Source organism: Sphaerodactylus townsendi, linkage group LG04 (assembly GCF_021028975.2).
Source record: "Sphaerodactylus townsendi isolate TG3544 linkage group LG04, MPM_Stown_v2.3, whole genome shotgun sequence".
NCBI classification, from domain to species: domain Eukaryota; kingdom Metazoa; phylum Chordata; class Lepidosauria; order Squamata; family Sphaerodactylidae; genus Sphaerodactylus; species Sphaerodactylus townsendi.
In genome coordinates this window covers 22192630-22213625 of record NC_059428.1, presented here as the reverse complement: position 1 = coordinate 22213625, position 20996 = coordinate 22192630, and the positions used below count along the sequence as shown (strand labels likewise).

The 20996-nt window shown below is 45.0% G+C and overlaps 1 protein-coding gene across 1 annotated transcript in view; it reads right to left on the bottom strand.

Moving 5' to 3' along the window:
- Positions 1-20996, bottom strand: part of CNTN5 (contactin 5) — a 934675-nt gene that overhangs the window by 59253 nt on the left and 854426 nt on the right. The window contains exons 17-18 of the mRNA XM_048492765.1: positions 5901-6059; positions 4231-4380 (exon numbers count right to left, since the gene is read on the bottom strand). Of these exons, the coding sequence (XP_048348722.1) occupies positions 4231-4380; positions 5901-6059 (309 nt within the window). The remainder of the gene's footprint in view (positions 1-4230; positions 4381-5900; positions 6060-20996) is intronic.

Here is a 20996-nt window from a genome sequence, read left to right as displayed (position 1 = left end):
CAGCACCAAACTTTCAGGGTATCTTTAGGAGACTCCCCTAATGATACCACCCAGGTTTGGTGAAGTTTGGTTCAGGGGGTCCAAAGTTATGGACCCTCAAAGGTGTAGCCCCCATCTTCTGTTAGCTCCCATTGGAAACAATGGATGATGGGGCAACGCTTTTGCGAGTCCATAGCTTTGGACCCCCTGGACCAAACTTCACAAAACCTGGGTTATATCAGTAAAAGATTCTCCTGATGATACCTCCCAGGTTTGGTGAAGTTTGGTTCAGGGGGTCCAAAGTTATCGACCCTCAAAGGTGCAGCCTCATCTCCTATTAGCTCCCATTGGAAACAATGGGGGCTGGGGCACCCCCTTTGGGAGTCCATAACTTTGGACTCCCTGAACCAAACCTCACCAAACCTGGGTGATAGCATCAGGAGAGTCTCCCGAAACATCCCTGAAATTTTGGTGCTGCTAGCCTAAAAACTGCGCCCTCTGCAGGCCAAAAATGGAAAAACACTGAAAATACAAAAAATCCCACAAACAAACCTGCGCCCCCCACAGGGCTGCGCCCAGGGCAACTGCCCACTTTGCCTAATGGGAGGAATGCTTCTTTTGTCATGTTCTTTTATTGTTGTTATTTTGCCATTATTAAGGCAAGTTAGTCAACAAAACCACTCTGCATCAAGACTATCACATTTATGAACACACACAAAGGTTGTTTCATCAATCTCTTATAATATTCAAATTTTCAAAATATTTAGAAAATATAGACATTCAAATTCTCTGATTCACACATATTCTAACATAGAACTTTCAGCTTAATAATGAATATGAAACTATAGCAGACTGTTTCAGAACCAAAAAGATGACATGGTCATTTTAACAATTCAAAGTTCTAGCACACTGGCTTTCAATTCAATAGAAAACAAAAAATTTCTCCTCAGGCTAACCAAACTTCAGTAAGTTTGATCTCAGGGTTTTCAACTTGGTCCGATTATTTGAATATTAGAGAATCATAACATCAAAATAGAGATTCCCATTCATTTTTTAAAAAAAATATAACCATAAATCTAGGTCATTACTCTCTTGCATTTGTCAGACCTCACCTGGAATACTTTGTCCAGTTTTGGGCACCACAGTTCAAGAAGGAATTAGAACAGGTCCAGAGGAGGGCAACCAAAAATGGTAAAAGGTCTGGATTCCATGCATTGTGGGGAATGGCTTAGGGAGCTAGGTATGTTTAGTCAAGAGAAGAGAAGGTTAAAGGGTTACATGATAGCCATATTTAAACATTTGAAGGGATGTCATGTTGAAGATGGAGCAAGCTTGTTTTCTGCTGCTCCAGAGACTGGGACAAGGAGTAATGATTCAAGGTACAGGAAAAGAGATTCCACCTAAATTTTAGGAAGAACTTTCTGACAGTAGAATATACTCCCTTGCAGTGTGGTGTAGTCTCCTTTTTTGGAAGTTTTTAAACAGATGGCTATCTGTCAGGAGTGATTTGTTGGATGGCTATCTGTCAGGAGTGATTTGTATATTTCTGCCTGGCAGGGAATTGGACTTGATGTCTTATGTGGTCTCTTCCACCTCTACATGATTCTATGATATAAGCCACTTTGGGTCTCTCCATTGGGGAGAAAGGTGGGGGATAAATGAAGTAAATAAAAATAAATATAATCATGTGGCAGAACACACGGAGTGTACATTTTTAGGTGGTGAAAAGTGTTGCTACTAAAAAATACTGATAAGGCTTTGGACATCAGACTGAAACAAAACAGCTGTTTTCACTAGTGAGAGCAAGGTGAATCCCAGCCTAGCAACCTCCCTGGTATAAGAAAAAAGCAGATGCCAGGGCACATATTTTTATTATGAAGACAGAAACATAATGTCAAAATGTTCTGTCTGCTGAACAAGTTAACAAGGGAAGGGAGGTGCCCACACAAAATTAGAGCAACTTGCGTCATAAAAGTTTTAAAAGCCAGCTGGTGTGAAAATGACTCTTTCACTGCCTCGAACGTATGCGTCCCGTTAAAACACAGAAGATACATTTTTAAAAGCAGGCTATGTGTTCAGAGGTCTCAAGAACAGAGGCGCTGGGATGCTCTCTCCCAGCTGAGATCCGCTTCCTGCTCTGTGTCCTTGTCCTTTTTGATTTGTGCAACCCAGACTGTTTATCTTAAACAATGAGCCCATGCAGTGCAGGGAAACTCTCTAAATCAGAAAGTGGGTGGTAAAAAGCTTTCCCAAACATGCTTTTCAGCAAAAGCGCTCATGTATTTTTGATGTCGTTTTCCTTTTTTCCCCATAAGACTGTAATGGAGCAAAGTAGGCAGCAGGCTGCTGAAGCAGGAAGACAAAGAATGGTGATCTTTGTCACTTCCAGATGCAATTTTTTCCCAACTACAGCTCTGGCTTAATGCCAAAGAGTTCTGACCCAGTTATAGGACATCTGCAAACAGTTGCAAAAACTTGACATGGGCCAGGGTGAAAGATTCTGCTCAAGAGTGGGTGTGGTATAATGGCTAAGAATATACTCAGCAAACGTGGACATCTGTGGCTTGATTTTACCTCCACTATGAATTTGTTCACCCTGACCTGGAAGGCCCAGGCTAGGCTGATCTTGTCAGATCTCAGAGGCTCAGCAAGCTTGGCCCTGGTTACTACTTGAATGGGACAGCAGCCCCAAGGAATATCAGGGTCATTATGCAGAGGAAGGCAATGGCAAAACACCTCTGTCTGTGGTCCTTTCTGCACAAACCTTTTAAAATGTTTTGAGGCAGGAAATAAAACATTTTCTCCACAGAGTTCTGCATAGTTTTCCTCCCTTACATTCTGAAAACATTATATTTCCAGCCTCAAAATGTTCTAAATGAATTTCCTTTTAAAATGATCCTTTTGTTTGAAACATTTTCAAAATGTCTTCACTTGCTGTGTGATCTGTTTACTATGTTTTCCACGACTCTGTGCCATCCCCAAACTTTCTCAATGACATGACTTCTGGGTCACCCTGAATTGATGTCACTGCATCACTGGTGACATCATGATGTTGCCTTAAGATCCCTCCAAGGATAACATGTCTTCCACTAATTGCCAGCTAATTCACAGGCTTCTTGTACGGATAAAATAGAAGAGGGAAATGCATGCTGCTCTGAGCATTCTGAAGAAAGGGTGGATTAACAATGTGATAAATGAATATTATACAAGGCCTAGTTCCTATTTCTATGTAACAAGCAAGACTGCAAGAATCGTACTGAATATTAATTAACCAGGTGCCTCATTGTCTAGGATGCACAGCAATGCTAATTGAGTGAAACCAACTGTTAAAATCCAATATAAATTTGTTGAGCAACAACATATTAGAAGCCAACAATGAGAGAACTGGTTTTCCAACAAGTCCGTAAGTGCTAATCTAGTAGGTGCACCCAAGAAAGGAGCCAGGAAAGGTTTGCTCCTCCAGATTCCCTGTACAAACTATGCTGGCATTACAGCTGCCAACTTCCTCATGGGGGCAGACCAACTCCAGGTCTTCTTGGATAACTCCTCTGCTATGGACCTTTTTCAGCCTTGTTTTAGACTGGGTTTTGGGAGGGAATGGCCACTGGGGCTTTAGCTGATGACCTCCATCTGAACATAGACAAAGGCCATGCTCCTTTGTTGCACCTACCAGATTCACCTGCATCCCTTGATACAGAACATCATGCCATCCTGTTGAGGTGTTTGGAGGCAGAAGTAGTACTGAGTTACTGATTTAAATTGTTCCGCATGGATTAGACTCAAAGGGTTGCCATTGGATGCCAGTTATCTTCAGCACACGATGGCATGCACTATACTTGCGCACCATAATTCTTTCTTAGGGTTGGTTGGTCCACTTGTAGCTCGTTGATACATGCCCAGGGACCCCAGCATGTGGTGTGGCCCTTGTTAACCTGTGTGACGACTGATGCAGTATGGAATTATTTTTCATTTGTATCACCATATGGGTTGGTGGACACTCTTAGTCTGGTTTCTGATTGAGATTTGTCTGGCTTGGGAGATCCTTCTGGTAGTATATCTCCATCATAGCTCTCAATGTCATCAAAGCACACAAGCCCTGTCCCCACGACAAAGATTAAATTGATTATTTGAGATAATGTATTGTATTTTTGAGATTTATGTATTGAGATTTGTATTGATTTATTATGTGAATCCTTCTCAGTGAAAAAAGGTCAATCATAAATAACACATATAAATAATCAAGGTTCCTACCTGCCTCCTTGGTCCTAATCACTCTAGATGGTGCACTTGGATCTCCAGTTCCAATTCTGTTAGAGGCTACAACTCTGAATTCATATTCCACCCAAGGGTTCAATTCAACAGCCATGGCAGATTCTAAGTCACCGCTGATGTTTTCCGGAACTGTGAAGACAGAGGGAACAGAGTAACTTGGTCAAGTACACAATCTACACTCCATTTCTTCCAAATTTGCTAAACTGAAGTTAAGAGAAACAGCACCAGAGCTGGTCGGATAACCAATGGCAGAGCTACAAATATCTAAGTTCAGCAAACATCAGAATGACACATCTTGTGATTTGCCAAGCTGAATATAGCAATCCACTTGGGACTGCCAAATGTTTGGTCCCTACTTCTGTGTCTATTTCTACAGGCAAGTGAGATATTTTCAGCAGCTTCCACAAAGGGTACTGTTCCTCAAAGGAAGGCAGCACGCCCCAATATTTTGGGGAAACTTCCTCTCAACATCATGCTCATCATCACAACTATCTGGGGGCCTCCTGGGGCTTTCTCCTTTGAGCTGGAACAAAGGACAGCCTCTATTGATCTGACTCAAAGGATGAACTGAAGGGCACTGCAGTCAAAGCTCTTCTCAGGACTTGAAATTTGATGAAAATTGGTTTCAGGTAGCTGGTTCAAGGTTGACTCAGCCTGCCAACCTTCTGAGGTTAGTAAAATGAGTACACAGCTTGCAGGGGTCAAGTATAGATGACTGTGAAAGGCAATGTCAAACCATCCCATCAATATAGTCTGCCTAGTAAACGTGATGTGATGTCACACCATGAATCAGTAATGACGTAGTGCTTGTACAGGGCTACTTTTACGTTAAGGTAAGCTCGACTATCAAAATGACAAAACTGTGCTCCAGATTCCCCATCCCCTTATACCCCTTTTAACATGCCGTTTTCCCATAAATGGAAGAGAAAGGGGCAGTTTCCAGATTGTGGGAAGACCCTGTGCTTAGTGTAGCCAACCTCCAGGTGGCACCTGCAAATCTCCCAACTGGCACCTGCAAATCTCCCACTATTGCAACTGATCTCCAGTTGATCAAGATCAGTTCCCCTGGAGAATGGATTCTATGGTATCATATCCTAATGAGGCCCCTCCCTTCCACAAACCCACCCTCTCCAGGCTCAAACCCCCCCCCCCCAAATCTCCAGGTATTTCCCAAGCAAGAGTTGGCAACCTTCCCCTTGTAATTGCTTTCACATAAGTGCTTTGGTGCTGATAAAGTAGAGGAAAAGAAGGCGGGGAAAGGGGAGGGGAGGGAAAGAGCAGCAGGAGCCACGGGGACCGGGTTTGAGGGTACCATCTCTGCCTGCTTCCATGCAGTTCTCTGCTGCTGCAGGAGACATGCATTTCTCCATCACCACCCTCCTGTGAAAACACTCTCAACACAACCTATTTTCCTGGTAGCTTTCCTTTTGCTTTATTTGTCATCACTCCGAAAAGTCTGTCCTTTATCGTTCTGCTGATGCTCTCAAGTGCATTTTGCGTGCACCATTTCCCTTCCCACGGCTGGTCTTTTTCTGACAGTCCAATCCTGGGCAAAAGGCCTCCACAGCTGAGTGATTTCATGCCCCACCACAGTTTGATGTGTATCAATTAATAGGACTTTAAAAAATAAAATTAAAATACCCTCTCACCTGTTTTCACAGTCTGCCAGCCAAGAGAAAACGGACTTCTTGCTTGCAGGTTATAGGTGGTGATGGGGCTGTGATTGTCTGCCCCAGGAGTCCAGGACAGGGTTGCAGTGGTTTCAGTGATTTCTTCAACAATCACTACTCCAGGAGGCCCAGGAGGACCTAAAGGAAGACAGATTCACTGCATTACAATATATCTGCATCTCCAGCATGGTGCCTGTGGGTGTCATGGTGCCCGACAACACGTTTTCTGGTGCCTACCATGTGGTTTTAGCTAGTACAGGGGTAGGGAACCTGCGGCTCTCCAGATGTTCAGGAACTACAATGGGGGCGCCTGCTTTGGGACTGGGAATCCCGGTGGTAATGGGGCGGGGTAAATATAGCGGTAGGCGGTGGCCAGATTATAGAAGGCGGACAAGATATGGGAATGCTCGTTCGCCTTCTGACCTCCAACCTATCTCGAAGAACGAGGATGGCAGGGTTCAGGAATACTCCGCTTCGTCCCTGGTGTTGATAAATGCCAGGTCCATTAATAATAAAACCGCTATACTCCGAGATTTTCTCGGAGGCCAGCAGATGGACCTGGCTTGTGTCACCGAGACCTGGAGTGCGCGAAGGTGAGACCACCAGAAGGATGCAGCAAATTTGTGGCAAGGTCTCGCCCCCAGGTTTCGCGATGCGGCTCCTGATCCGGGTCACGAACCCGGGGCCGGGGTGGGGTGGCCCAAATGTTCATCCTGCGGATTCTATCCCCTTCCAGGGCTGCCTCCCAGTCCCGGAGAGATCTCTGGCATGGAATGTGTCGGTTTTGAGTGGATTTGGTCTTGGAGAGGTTGGCTGTTCTCCTGGTGTGTACTGGTCGCCTAAGCGCACCGGGAGTATCAGCCTGCCGCGGCTGCTGGAGGTGGTGGCAGACTGGGCATTGCGGTACCCTAGACTTCTATAGTCTTGGGCGACTTCAATGTCCATGCTCGACACCGTCTCGATGATGCAGCTTACTCTTGGGACCTAGTGTGATCCATGCAGCAACACTGGGCCTCTCGCTTAGTGAGAATTACTGGGCTCCCAACCCATGAAGCCGGTCACAGAGCTAGATTTGGTCTTCGGGCTGCAGGGATTGATATGGTGGTGTCCTCTATCGATGAGAGTGCCATGGTCCGGCACTCATTACGCCTCTGATGGTTCGGGTTCGGATCCTGCCACAACACTCCCGCCTAGGCAACGGACTGATTTATGCCAGCCCGCTGGAGACTTATGCGATCCCACTTTGGCTTCCTGGAATGCTCTCGCGGGGATCCCTGCCTCCCCTGCCGGCACACCTTCGATGAGCAGGTTGGGATGACTGGTATTCCCGGGCTCTTCCGATGCCATCGATGTTTGTTGCCCAGGCGCCCTCTTCGCGTCCCCTCGCTACTCGGGCGGCTCCATGGTATACTGGGAGGAGCTCCTCGCCCACATGAAAGCGGGCACTCAGACGGGCTTGGACGGCGAAAGTGTGGAGGAAATCTCGTGACGCCGAGGGCCGCGCGAACATCTTATAGGACGGCTTATGGAAAAGCTCTTCCATGAGATATGGCCGACTTCAAGGAGGCGGGCGAAACTCTTTCTCTCTCCTCCTCTCTCGCGATCTGCTAGCTCACGCCTCAGCACAATTGTTTCATATAATTCGGTCCCTGACCTCTCCCTTGTATCGAGGAAGGCTCTGTAAATCATCAATTGGCTATTAGCTGTGAGGGCATTTATGAGCTTGCTTCTCTTGCAGACAACGAATCTCGCCGCTTGCCGCCTTGCAGTGATCTTCCCTCCACTTTGGACTACAATGGAGGTGAACTGGAGGCTCCCTTGCCGATCTTCCGGCCCTTGTTTGACCCAGTTCTCCCTGCTCTCACCGGAGGCCGCTGCTGACTGGGAGGGCCCTGGGCCAGTTGCTGTTAGATCTCACTACCTGCCACCTCTGGATCCTCAAGGGTGCCCCTCCTGGCTTATTAAAACCTTGCCGGGCTGAGCTACGGGCTCCTTCATCTGTTGAATATCATCAATAGCTCCTTTGAGCAAGTGTGAGTTTTTCCGGATGGGTTGAAGGGAGGCAAGTGGTCAGCCCACTCTTGAAAAGACATTCATCGCTAAGATCCAGGGGATCTGGCCAATTACCGCCCCGTCTTGAATCTTTCTGCTTTCTGGGGAAGGTGCAATTGAGAGGAGTGGGTGTTGGAGCAGCCTTCAGGGCTTCCCTGGATGATCACATCGGCCTTGCTGGACCCCTTCCAGTCCCAAGCTTCCGTGCTGGAGTACGTGGACGGAGACGGTTGCTCGTCGCCGTCCAAGCAGAATACGCTCCGTTATGCAGCTTCTGGGACCAAAGGCATGGATCGGCGGCCTGCTGGTTTTGTTAGATCTTTTACCGCAGCGCTTGATGTGGCTTACGATCATGACCTTTTGACTCCACCGCCCTGGCCAAGTTTCGCTGGGGATACGGGGCACTGTCCTTCCAATGGATTGCGCTCGCTGCTTCTCCAGGACCGTTGCTACAGCAGAGGTGTGTGAATGCGGGGACCTCAAAGCTCTCCTCGGAGGTGCCCACTTCCAATGTGGGGTGCCTCAGGGGAGCGCCTCGTCCCCGCTATTATTTAACATCTATATGCGACCACTTGCTCAGCTGGTACGGAGCTTTGGGCTGATCTGTCACTCAGTACGGCTTCTGATGACACTCAGGCTCATCTCTTGTTGGAAATGGAGGGGGAGCTGTCACGGCCCCTGCAGCCTCTACAGCATTAGGTTTGGAGGCGGAATCGCTGGTTGGTTACAGCATGAGCAGGGCTGGAAACCCCGAATCCATCGAAGACGGAGATCCTTTGGCTGGGCCACAAGGGGGAGGCAGGGGATTTCCAGCCGCTGGAGTGGGAGGGGGACCATGCTTAGGCGCCCGGCCCCTCTGTCCGCAGTCTGGGGGGGTCCCACCTGGATTCGATCTCTTTCAATGGAGACTCCAGGTGGCCCCTTTGGTAACCTTCGGACTGCATTTCTTTTCCATCTTCGGCAGGCCCGGGCGGCTGGCCCCCTTCCTCTCTCAGGCAGACTCTGGCCACTGTGATCCATGCAACCCGGGTCACCTCCAAGGCTTTGACTATTGTAACTCGCTTCCACGCGGGCCTTCCCTTAGCGCACTCCTGATTCGGAAACTGAAACTGGTCCAACATGCAGCTGCTTAGCCTTTGCTCACAGGGGGCGCCTTCTGTGATCATATTCAACCTGTGCTGCGCCAGCTGCACTGGCTTCCAGTGGAATTCCGAATCATCTTCAAGGTGTGGGTTTTAACCTTTAAGGCCTTACGCTGCCTGGGACCCTCGTATCTGAGAGACCGCATTACCCCATATGCCCCTACTCGACCTCTGCGATCAGCAGAGGCCAATTTGCTGGCGGTTCCTGGCCCTGCGATGATGCGGCTGGCGACCACACGGGCCAGGACCTTTCTGACCCTGGCCCCAGCCTGGTGGAACATTCTTCATCCAGCTGTCCGGGCCCTGTGGGACCTTGGTGAGTTCCGCAGGGCCTGTAAGCCCGAGTTGTTCCACGGGGCCTTTGGAGTGTCCGGTCGCTGAGTGGCCTTCCCCCTCCCCCCCTCTCCTTCCCCCCTGCATCTTTTTGCACATACCATCTGATGCACTTTACCACCTATTATCCTCCCAGAGAGGATCCTGACCCCTCCCTTTTCTTTTTACTGGGGTGATCTTAATTGAATTGGCCATAATAGGGCACCTATTATGATACAAACCGCTGTTTTTAAGTAGCTTTTAATGGATTTTAGTATTATATAGTTGCTAGCCATTTAATTAATTGTATATGTGAATGTTGTTCACCGCCCAGAGCCCCCAGGGGATGGGGCGGTTTATAAATCGAAACAATAAATAAATAAATAAATAAATAAATAAATAAATAAATAAATAAAATAAATAAATAAATAAATAAATAAATAAATAAATTCCCATCAGCCTCTGTCAGCATGGCCAATTGGCCATGCTGGTAGGGGCTGATGGGAATTGTAGTTCCTGAACATCTGGAGAGCCGCAGGTTCCCTACCCCTGAGCTAGTATGTAAGACCAGGTAAGACTTTTGCCCAACAAGACTTCTGATTGGCTTCTGGGAATTTGATTGGCAGATTTTTTAAATGATGCTTTGGCAGCAGCTGCCACAACTGCACATGAATCTACACCAGGTTACAGAACCTAAGCTGTGGCAATCATTTGATGGCTGGCTCTACCTCTTGTGACAGCCATTTTATGGCCACCATTTTGTTGCTGCCTCCACCATGCTGTGTCCGAATTCCAAATGTACTCATAGACTCAAAATGTTTGAGGACCCCTGCATTATGTGTCTCTCTGTGTGTATGCACATGCGCGCGCACACACACACACAGAGTTAACTAGTTTTAATTGAACCAGACAACATCCTACTATTGCTTAGACCTATACAGCACAATCCTAGAGTTCATTGGGCTTTGAAAGATGTAAGCCTGCTTGCATTGACAGTCACCATCATAACTTGTGGGCACATTTTGATGCATATGAACATACTGCCCCACTGGAATGCCTGCATGCAAGAATCCGTTTGAGAACGACCATTTTAGTCTGAGAATAAACAGAACGTCAGCCAAGGACAATTATGCCTTTCTCCTCACTGCTGATTCAATTTGAAAATCCCTGTTTTGATTTAGTTTCTCCCTTGTGATTCCCTTTCTTCTGGAATCATTGCACTAAACACTCCCCCACACCTTGCCAAATACAATAACAACATTTTCCAATGTTATTTGCACATTGATAAATGAGTGTCACCCAAAATGCAACTTGGATATACATGGCATATGAAAATTACATGACCCTCTTCACGATACAACCAAATACAAAAAAAGGAGAACAGACAATTTAAAAAGGAAAGATTTGCTATTCCTAATGCCAGCCTCTACAATTTTAGTACAGCAATTTTACAGCCATTCCTACAGATAATCTGTGAAAAGAATTAGTTTATTAGCTCCATGCAGTACAGTGAACTACAAAATACATTGTTTGCTGGTTTTCATTTTATTGCATGTGCAAACTAGAAAAGAACTACAAACTGGGAAGAGCTATATCTCTCCTGCTGGGTACTATGCTAAAAAGATCATCAGTTTACGATGTTCAGCATTCTCATGCCACAATAAAGCTGTTTGTCTTTAATGTGCCTCGGGTCTTTGGGGATGTTCTCAGTAGCCTGGAGGACAGTTTACATAACTATATGGATACTATTGCCAGACCTGAGTCTCTGTGGCGCTCAAGTATAGCTCATGGCCCACTCTGCACAACACAAATAAAATGTCTTGCAGACATTTTAAAAAGAACCATTTTGGATTGTTTTTGTCCCTCTAGCACAGGGGGAAAAAGCATTTCAGGGGGGAAATGGTTCTTTTGTCCCCCAACTGTTCCCACGGACATATCCTCAGCTTGCATGACATCCACAAGCAATTTCAGTGTTAAGGGCTCATTCCGCACATGCAGAATAATGCACTTTCAAACTGCTTTCAGTGCTCTTTGAAGCTGTGCGGAATGGCAAAATCCACTTGCAAACAGTTGTGAAAGTGGTTTGAAAACACATTATTTTGCGTGTGCGGAAGGGGCCCAAAATGCATGAATAAAGTTAGTTTTGACTGCAGATTCCACACACTTTTTTGTTTTCAATGAGAAGTCTTCGAAGCTATGAAGACAAGATATGAGAATCTGCTGCGATTCTCATATCAAATTTGCGTAGCTTTGAAGATATCCCATTTTTTTTAAAAAAGGAAAAACGTGCACAGCATTGGCAGTCAAAACTAACTTTATACTTGTACTTTTAACACTGAAATTATTGGTGAGTGCGATGTAAGCAGAGCAAATGTCCATGGGAGCATTCTGCAAATGGTGGGTGCAATGGAGAATCCTGAAGTGGCAGAAAATGGTGGGCATGAGCTGCTCAGAAAACAGAAATGAGAACTGTAATAGTTGGGCAGGAAAAATAAAACAACATTCTACCACTGGTCTTTTGATGCCAGTTCATTGTTTCATCTACCCCCTGTGGCAAATGCTGTGAAGAGGGGGCATCTGGTCAAATCTTGTTTCACATTCCTCTTAATGGACGTCATAGAAAGCAGGAAGTTGTTGACAACTGGGAATTCTTTTGATGGCTACCTCAAAACCAGCATTTCTAAAAACAAAGAATGTTGCTGAAAATAACATTTACTGGCCTTTACAACTCTTGGCTGACCAGCAAGTCTAAAAGTCTATTAAAAATCTAACAGGCTGAAACATCATTACTCTCATAAATTAGAGGGGCCACATCCCAAGGTAGACAGAGGATCCTCCACCTAGTAAAAGAGAAACAGGAAATTCTTTGATGCACATTTTATTGAGAAAAAAAATGAATTTTGCATGAGTGTCATTTCACTGACAATAATTTAAACATTGTTGAGTTCTTCTGTCGCTTTTATTGATTTCAAAGCAGCTAGTGAAGAGGATGTTTATGTTGGATTAAGCCCAAAGCTTTCCTTCATTCACTCAATAGGATATTCTTTTTAACCCTTTTAAAGCCGCCTTCAGTTTCTAGACAGCCTTTTGATCCTTAAGCTCATTTGACATATGGTAGATATCCAATTTCTGTGTACTGCATACATTATTTTCTATAATGAAAGCTGGATTTTCATTTCCATGAATACACTTTTCATCTGAGAAGGGGAGGGATAAAGTAATACAGGTGGACATGAATATATTATTACAAACTGTGAAGCTTAAATGATATTTTTACTGACGCAGATCCAAGGAGCAGATGTATAAGGAGGCTCATAACACCATTTCTTTTCTGCTCTTCCCCATCCCCTAGGTGCCCCTTTGATACCTCAAAAACACTTATTCTGGGACAGCTAGGTTGGCTGCCTGACAAGCAAGCCACATTTGTGTCAAAGAAGGTAGCGCAATTGTGTCAAAGAAGGTAGGGAGATTGTTAATTTATTCATTATACTCTCAATTTACGCGTTAGCCTCATGACAGAAAGGCAAAGCATCAACAAGTAAATGCCCTCAGTATCCTAGAAAATAATTGGATTTATTAATTTCCCAGGGGTGGGTCACTTTAACTGGTTCCCATGCTTTCACAGCTTTAATCCAATGTGCTGAGTAAGAGTATGTTTATGACAATGGGGCCACACTTACCCTCTCTAACATCATTACCAGCATCCTGCCCTGCAGAGAACATCAAGCTGAGTCTCTTGCCTGCCACAGGGGTACACCTTGACATACTGAGAAACCCCGTAGTTGCCATGGCAATCATGAATCAACCGCTATGCTCAGCTTTACCGAGCTGAATCCAGGACTAATGCTGGAGGAACCATAACACCTGCCTGGATTCCATCTTGGACGTCTCATTCAGGGAGTTTGTGGAGCAGCAGACTCTTATGTCAGCAAAATCCACTGGGTTGGATCCCATACTCCCTTCTAAGTAGTATCATATGATTACATTCTGCTAAGCCTTCCTCCAAGGGAAACAGACTTCTTCTGTTGCAGTGCCTTTTTTTTTGATGGAGAAAAAAAGCGTTTGAAGGAAAACTTGGTGAAGGGGAGTTACAGAATCCAACTCAGTATCCCTTTGCCCCTGACACCAATTAAATTCTAAGTTCTTCCATAAGATCCCTGATCTACAGGATGGCATTGTTAAAGTCCATTGAAAAACAAAGCTTATATTGGGGAAAACCCTACAGACCATCTAGTCCAGTTTTCTGCCTAGTGTAAGCCATCCAAAGCTAGAGCTTTCCTGCCAGGTGGCTACTCAGTGTCTGATTCAAGACCTCCAACTAGGGAGAGCCCACTTGCCCTATACAACTGTTCTTACTCAAATTATTCTTATCATTAGATAATGGTAATCACCACACCCCTTCTTTATGTAACTATTGGACTGCTGAGTAACCAATTAGCTGGATCAACAGCGATTGTTCACCTCATGTAGGCTCGGTAGCCAGTTCCTTCAGAAATCATGGAGGACAGTTGTTTCATTTGCCACTGAACATATGAACAAATGAATACACGAAGCTGCCTTATAGTGAATCAGACCTTTGGGTCCATCAAGATCAGTATTCTCTTCTCAGACTGGCAGCAGCTGTCCAGGGTCTTAGCTTGAGATCTTTCACATTACCTGCCACCTGATTTCTTTAACTAAAAATGTTAGGGATTGAACCTGGGACCTTCTGCATCCTAAGGAGATGCTCTACCACTGAGCCACAGCCCCATTCCAAATCACTGGTTAAGCATTTATCAGTATCTGATTTAAGGAAGGGGAGTGCCTACCACCCTGGGCACTCCTTGAGTGATCCAGACTTGGTGACAACACCCAGAGATGGTGACAACACCCAATTACACCATGCCATGTAGTGGTCTTAAAGAATGAAAATGTAGTGGTCTTAAAGAATGAAAATGTGCTGTGTTGGTCATAGATGATTATAGAATGTACTGTGAAATTACCTTAAATGTTACAATTCTGAGGGAGGTTTTATTGGAACCCCAGACCTCCTCCCTGAGGACTGGATTGAGTGGGGGAGTCTATAGATCCAGGAACTGTGATTATTTCCTTGCCCAGTAGGTGGCAATAAAATAGCTTACTGAGGATCTCCGAGGCCATTCAGTTATCAGAGTGGATTTACACTGCACCTTTCAAAAATTCACAGTAGTGTTTCCCTTCAGCTGCATTAACTTAGAATACATATGAGGGATTGCTTGTCTGAAAGCATCTTTCCATCAGGAGAACACTGCAGGTAAGAAGCTTACCACTAGTGCTCTTCTTGACATGGAAGAAATTTTTGAATGTACAAGCAGAGGCTAACGAGAGTAGCTTTTACTCGTGTATCTCCCCAGGTGCACTTGGAATGATGCAATCATAGGAAAAGATTCTATCATGTGTCTACCTGAAATGAGTGAGACTGATGTCCAGTAATCTGAGATTCTTCTGGAGAAGATCTAGGCATCCCCATTACTGGTACAGGTATCCTAACATTCGTCTAAGCAAAATGTGAAGCCTTCCTCCAGCCAAAGGAGGCTTTCTCCAGCTTAAAGGAGTCCAATAGAGGAGCCACTTAAGATAGAGGAGGATAATTTAGGATGAAGGAATTTTCACCAGCCTCAGGATACTATCCACAACTTTTGCTGGAGGAAAGTGCCATCAAGGTGCAGCTGACCTAAGGTGACCCCAAAGGTTTTTCAAGGCAAGAGCTTTTCAGAAGTGGTCTGCCATTGCCTGCCTCTGCAATAGCAACCCTAGGCTTACTTGAGAGTCTCCTGTCACAGCACTACCCAATAACAACTCTGAATAGATCTTGAGATCTGATGAGATTGTGCTAGCCTGGTGGTTTGCCATTGCCTGCCTCCACATCATGACCCTGATATTCCTTGGAGGTCTCCCATTTAGGGTCAGGTTTGAGAGTGTGTGACTGGCTCAAGTTTCCATGATGGGAGTGGGGATTTGATCTTGGATTTCCCAGGTCCTAGTTTGACAACTTAACCAGTACACCAAACTGGCTTTCGCATGTACTTCTACTACAAGTAAAAAAAAAAGATGTCCACATAAGACCTGAAGCACTTATTTCATTTGAAATATTACCCCTTGCTGTTAACAAGGGGGATGGCTGTCTTTGATCTGTGACATTGTTAGCAATTAGTGGAACCATTAATGGAACATCAGAGGCAACGAGAAATAATAATGAAGAAAATAATTAGAGATCACATGACTGTTCAGGATGAATCAATGAATCATGATGCTAGAGAAGGCCTTTTCTTTTGCTCACAAACATGTGAGATAAAAAGGCAAAGGTTATTTTATTTTTTTATCAACTAGAACAGCACCTTGAAAAATAAGTGATAATGTGCCATTTTTTTAAACAAGAGAAGAAGGAAAGAAGCTCTGGGGTACTTTATGAATTTGGAGTGGTGGCAAGGACGTAGGTAAGGGGGTTTCCCCAGGTTCAACCCCCGCATTACATGTCTGAAGCCCCTCCCCCCATTTGTATTTTTTGTATTTTTTCAGTTTTTGACCTGCAGGGGGTGCATTTTTTTAGGCTAGCAGCACCAAAATTTCAGGGGTTTTTTTGGGCGACTCTCCTGTTGATACCACCCAGGATTGGTGAGGTTTCGTTCAGGGGGTCCAAAGTTATGGACTCCCAAAGGGGGTGCCCCATCCCCCATTGTTTCCAATGGGAGCTAATAGAAGATGGGGGCTACACCTTTGAGGGTCCATAACTTTGGACCCCCTGAACCAAAGTTCACCAAACCTGGGTGGTATCATCAGGAGAGTCTCCTAAAGATACTCTGAATATTTGGTGCTGCTAGATTAACAATTGCACCCCTGACAGAAGGCATCCCCCAAATTTCCCCAGATTCTCCTTTTAAATCCACCCCCTTCGGCATGGATTTAAAGGGATAATCTGAGGTCCCCAGTTTAAACATTGAAAGTGATGCTGTTTCAGGGTGGGGGAGAATCCACCCCCAAACAGCATCACTTTCAATGTTGTTTTAACTTGGGACCCCAGATTCTCCCTTTAAGGTGGATTTAAAAGGAGAATCTGGGCTCCCTAGTTTAAACACCATTGAAAGTGATGCTGTTTGGGGATGGATTCTAGCATCACAGTGGCTGCCCATGCGCCTCCCCCCCCCGCTAAACTCAGATGTTGCACTTGGCTCCATTTCCCCTAGCTACGCCTCTGCCTGGAGGGGAGGGCAGAAGGGACTGCCAGCTGCCAGTTGGGAGCTCAGCCAGTGGGGTTGGGGTTGGGGAGGGTGGGGCAGGAGCAGGGGAGTCTGTTGTCCCTGGCCTTGGAGAGCTGCTTTTATAAGCACTGAGGCAGGGGGTAGGGCTTGGGGAGGTGTGGCCATGCCCCCAGGGGTGGGGGGCATGGCCCCACCCCTGAACCCATTCCATAAAAAGTCTATACCTACGTAACTGGGTGGTGGTAACAGTACAGATTTGTAAGTCAAAGATTTGCTTTGTAATGTACCAGTGGCATTTCTGTATAAGACATTGGCAGCCTCTTTTTTTGCATCGTCGTTCATTTTACAATCTCAATCATAATAGATGTCACTAGACAGAGTGATGCAATGTTCAATTTAAGCCCCATATAGACTAAAAGATTATACCTGTCAGGAACTTGACAGCAAACTTGTTGGAATAATGGAGAAGCTGCCATGCAATGTACTTCTGGAGAGGGAGAAACTCTGTGTGTGTGTGTGTGAGAGAGAGAAATAAAGAAGAAAAAGAGGAACAGAGAGAGAGGGAGAGAGAGGCAGACAGAGAAGAAGAGAGATCCGCAGCAGCAACATCCTTTAGAGATAAAGCATTTAAGCGGAATGCTCTGAAATGGGTTGTGATCATTTGCTATAGCATCTCCAGCTGATGGATAGGTTATGGTGGCGGAGTCTGTAATATTGCCAGCAACGGAGGGCACAGCGATGCCATACACCAATGCCAATTATTTGTTGGGTTTCATATTCCATGAACAAAGTTTGCAAACCAAATCAAGAAAACTTCAGACTGGAAGAGCTCAGATAATAAAGTTCCTTTTGGGCAAACCTCATAAGCAACCATTCCATCATGGTCCTGACATGAAAGAAAAATGTACTGTCTTTGTAAGCTGTAGAATGAAAATAAGGAAGTCACTCTCTATTTTGTTGGACAACCCCAGAAGAAGGATGGACACTTAAGAGTGGTTCTGGGTCAAAATTTGAAGTTACAAAGAAGACCTGAAGGTTAGGGACATATAAAACCTTTCCTTTAAGTGGTGTGATTTTGTGGTACTCTGCAAGATAATGCACCAGTGGCGTAGCACCAAGGGAGTGGCGGTGCAATGCACTGGGTGTGTGCTGGGGGCTTGGCGGAGTATTCCAGGGGCATTCTGGGGCAGAGGGGTGTGTGGCAGGGGCACAGGGCGCACCTGTTCCCTGGGCACAGTTCCCCCTCATTCCAGCCCTGTAGTGCATCATTTTGCATTGACAAAATGATCACAATTCTCCATAGTTCTCACAATGGCCAGTAAGTACAGAGGCTAAGGAGGCTGTGAGCTCCCCCTCACTGCCAGTCTCCAAGCAGCAGTTGAATGAACATTGTCAGGGATGCACCGATCCCTCCCAACTCCTTGATTCTAGGAACTCATGTTTGACCATATGAAATGATGGTAGATGCTTCTCACATTGCCTTGTTATAGAGCTAGCCTCCAGGATGACTTACATCTCCCAAGCATAATGCAAAACATAATTCTCAAGAATGTGAAGGATATGTACATTGATAACCCTGATCAATGCTAAATAGCATTATATAGCTTTCATCACCATTCCCTTCCACTTCAGCCCTCTACACTACTGAGTAATGGCAGACAAGCTTTCCCCAAAGACAGCTTGATAGAATCTGCCTAATATTTCCTTACCATTCAGTTCAAGGGACAGTTTACTTCATACTTGAGCAATGAGCATGCTCAGGATTGGCAGAATTCAGTGGTAAGGTCCAGAAAGCTACACAGCATCCCACAGGAACTGAAAGGGCACCTTAGTGTTACCCCAAGGTTTGCCTCTTTTAGAGTAGGAAATTAGTGAGGGAAGACCTAGCTCAGTGAGAAGGGCAACTGAGATCTTTTTAACCTGTTTTTTCTCCATAGAAATCCATAGGAGTCAGGAATAAAGTTTTAACAAGTTTTATTAAAAAGAAGAAAATAATAAACTTACATCAATAATATCAACCGCACAAGCATTTTACACAATCCTAAGATTTAGCAAGTGTTGAGGGGAAAGATTTGGGATAGATTGGGATTTTTTTGGGGGAAAGAGGTGATAATTACCTTATCTTGGAGCAGAAAGGTCCAAGAAAGCAGAGGTCAACATCTGCACTGAGTTCCAAAGAAGTGAAGTAAAAAGACAGTGCTGGGAACAGTATTTCTAGACCAGAACATAATCCAGGAAATAGTGAACAGCTAATGACAGGTGGACAGTCTAGTTATAAAGAAAATCGGGTCCCTAGGTTACATTAAGTGACCCATCTTCCCAGAACCAAGGCAGCTCTTGTTCTCAAGCATGAGGAACATCTGAAGATGATTAGTTTTAGGGAGGAACTTATACAATTACAGTTCTGGGATGATAGCAATGCAGATGGAGGTAGTATTTTCTGAAGGTTAGTCAGAAAATGTGAAGATAGGATTAGTGCACTGAACAATAACTGAAAGGAAACCTTGATGGTGCTCGTTTAACATATTGGAGACAGCTGCATTGTAGTCCAGGGTGAGGACTGGTTCTCAGGCTTAGGCACTGTCTTTCCTGACCATTTTTTTTAAAAAAGTGAGGCTGGCTGTTGTGTATTTCAATAACTGACAGAGAGATGTGCCCAGGCAGGTTTTACCCTGTTGGTACCACTGAGCCAATACACAAAAAGGTGTCCATCTTTAGCAGGCACTGCTAGGATACTCTATAGGGGAGATTTATGGAGGAGAAGTCGATCTATGGCTACCAATCCTCCTTGATCTCAGATTGCAAATGCCTTAGCAGACCAGGTGCTCAGGAGCAGCAGTAGCAGCAGAAGGCCATTGCTTTCACATCCTGCACGTGAGCTCCCAAAGGCACCTGGTGGGCCACTGCAAGTGCTGGACTAGATGGACTCTGGTCTGATCCAGCAGGCTAGTTCTTATGTTCTTATGTGACAGGTAGAGGCACTGCTTTCTTAAAAAGAGCCCCCTGCATCTCTTCTCAGGTCTGGCTGGTAACATTTGGAATCTGTCTAAAATGTCCTGCAATTTTCAAGGTCTATGTGGCTGATACTACAAGAGTTCCTTGGAGTAGAGAAGAAGCTTTGGAAAACACCGGGCAAAGCTGGCTGTCGTGTGTTTTCTGGCTGTGTGGCAGTGAGTCGTATTTCTCTCCATGGACCAGTGGCATACCTCTAAGGTTGCCAGTCATAGATGTGGGAGAAACATTAGGAGCAAAAACTACCAGATCATGGCCACACAGCCCAGAAAAACCACAACAGCCAATTGATTCTGACCATGAAAGTTGTTGGCAAGACAGTGAGCAAAGCCATCAGTGGCATCATCTCTGGAAGTTAATTTGCTATCTAGCGTGTGTGTGTTGGGTAGTTCACTGTCCTTCCATTCATATTATTAATGTGTTGGACACTGACATTATAAGTTGTCCAGCATTATGACATTTGCTTTACATGCTGTTTGGGGAACGGAATCAGGAGTACTGCCAATGTAATAAGGATTACTGGTTATATTGAAAAACCACCAAGTTTTATTTTTATTTTTATTTTTAAAAAATCCTAGTCTAATTTCATGCCAATTGAAATACATGGGAGGCAGCCAAGATGCTTGAATAAATCAAAGCTGGCAGGTCTGGGGATGCTAATCAGTAGGGAAAATTTGTTCCAGAATAAGCACCAAGCACTGAACTAATTGTTCACTGACAGGGACCAAAGCTTGTTTTGCCTCACCAGCTGAAACCTGACAAACAGAGACAAGTAGAATCCCAGCATCATAATTTACTTGGCCCGGTGCAAATGCCTTGGTTGGTTGGACAAGTTGTTAAAAAAAAATCAATTGGCGCTGACATTCAAAGAAGAGCAGGCAGAGCAAGCACTGGGGCAGAAATAGTCTCACTTCTTTGTAAAACTGTAAACAACAACAAAAATGGGGAAAGACGCGTCAGGAATGTAGACGGGTTGGAAGAACGATTCAACGGCAGCGCTAGGGCTGCAGTGCTTTCTTATGGCTGGGTTACTGTGCATTGAGCAGGTGAACAGTACAAATTCTGTGCGGAGGAAAGTAGCCAAAAAGAAAACAAAAACAGTATCACAGTGACTCAGTAGAGACCTATTTGGAACACTTTGCAACACTCTATTTTAGAGCTGGAAAAGATGCAGAGAATGGCAACCATCATAATAAAACTCTTTTCCTATCTGGAATAGCTAAAGCATTTGGGACCTTTTAATCAGGACAAAGATGACTAGCTGAGGACACTGGCAGAGATTTATACATTTTATAGAGAATCATGAACAAACAGAACAGAACTTTCTATGAACCCGAGGT